Consider the following 1,578-nt stretch of genomic DNA (forward strand, 5'->3'; position numbering starts at 1 on the left):
AGCACAGCAACAATTCTTAGATCAGGGGGAGAGGGAGAGGGAGAGAGAGGTCACAGTCAATCACACATATTATCACGTTATATCATCATAAGAAGTTATTGTAAGTTCTTTATCAGATCTATTCAGTCTTCCAGATAGTGTAGGGTAACATTGGACTACTGGGCACGCCACTCATTGTGTAAAAATATGTAACAGGATGTTACCTCTTTAGTAAATATGACTTAACTTTTACGGTCAGATGTTAGTGGTATTTAAAAAAAAAAAGAAAAAAGGTTGTAACACTTTACGCAACCATTTTTTTTATAATTGAGCCTCCTAAATAATCCTAGACGAGGAGAAGCAGGTTTGAGGTCTATCTATATCTGCAAGCATGCTGAGTTTTCTTCTAACAACACTGTGAGTCTGACTCCAGGTTATGAAGTGGTTCTCCTCTTAATGCTCCTCAGCTGAAGCTGCTGCATCTCAACAAGAAAACCCAACCAGAACCTCAAGGCTGCGAATAGAAAGAATAGTCCTGCTGGTTCTGGGCTTCCTGCTGGCTGCTGCTCTCATTGTCATCTACAGACTCGGTGATTCTATCCTCCTGATGTTTTTGTTTTCTCAAAATAGTTTGATGATGTCAGAAAGAAAAATACAGAGGATGAGATGTAGATCATGATGAAGCTTTTTATTTAACTCTATTATCTGCTGTTCTTTCTTCCTAACAGCTTTCCAGATGATACAAACAAATCAAGCGGTCCAAACTCTGAAAGAGGAGAATGAAGTTCTGAGGAGAAACGTCTCAGGTGAGATTTTGAGATTTGGAAGGTTCACCATTAAGAAAATGTTATCGTAGACAGCTACATAGACTGGATCTGGCTCACTTAAAGGGTACTTCTTGTTACAAAGGAGATTATCCTCTCCACTGTTGCCTGATTCAAATAATTGCATGGCCTCCTTAGCAGCCTTCAAGTGCTGCAGAAGTCCGTCTCATTAATTAGCATAAGCCAGGTGTGTGGCAGTGAGGAGAAATCTAAAACATGCAGAGCAGTGGTGCACGAGGACCAGGATTGAGAACCACTGTCTTAGATGACTTCTCCTCAGTTAAAATCATATCATGATCTGTTAGGATATCTTCTAATTTATCTAGAGATGAGTCAGACTGTAACTGGATTCGACTTGAACCATTTTATTGAACTTCACTGATTCCATAAAAAGCAGAGTTTATATCTATGGAGTTGACTGAATTACACCAGTTTTTCTTGTAAAGTACCTTTGAATTATATTTGTTGTAATTTATAATTATTGCATTATAAATAAACCACATTTGATTAATATCATTTAATTTTAAAATTGGACTTGCAGGTTTTTGAAGATAATAAAATTTAAGGGTGCATTGTTCTTCATATACAGCCGTGATACCCTGGACAAGGTCATTAAATAAGAGGAAGTCCAGTATTTCGTACGTTTTTGGACGTTTTTCCTCAAAAAACCACATCAGTGCGCATGCGCTGGCAGACAGAAAAAAAAGCAGATCCGCGGACGAACGTAAAAATGGGAAAAACAGTGCAATCATCACTTATTCATGTCTCTAACTAC

General features: G+C 38.0%; 1 protein-coding gene across 3 annotated transcripts in view; it reads left to right on the plus strand.

The window, feature by feature from the left end:
* LOC107101945 (C-type lectin domain family 4 member E-like) overlaps positions 1–1,578 on the plus strand; it is a 7,603-nt gene that overhangs the window by 2,829 nt on the left and 3,196 nt on the right. For all 3 annotated transcript variants that reach the window (XM_015401041.1, XM_015401040.1, XM_015401039.1), the window contains 2 exons: positions 447–569; positions 708–785. In XM_015401041.1, coding sequence (XP_015256527.1) covers positions 447–569; positions 708–785 — 201 coding nt within the window. The remainder of the gene's footprint in view (positions 1–446; positions 570–707; positions 786–1,578) is intronic.

The sequence above is a fragment of the Cyprinodon variegatus genome, unplaced genomic scaffold (assembly GCF_000732505.1).
Source record: "Cyprinodon variegatus isolate N-32 unplaced genomic scaffold, C_variegatus-1.0 Scaffold1175, whole genome shotgun sequence".
In the NCBI taxonomy this organism is placed as follows: Eukaryota; Metazoa; Chordata; class Actinopteri; order Cyprinodontiformes; family Cyprinodontidae; genus Cyprinodon; species Cyprinodon variegatus.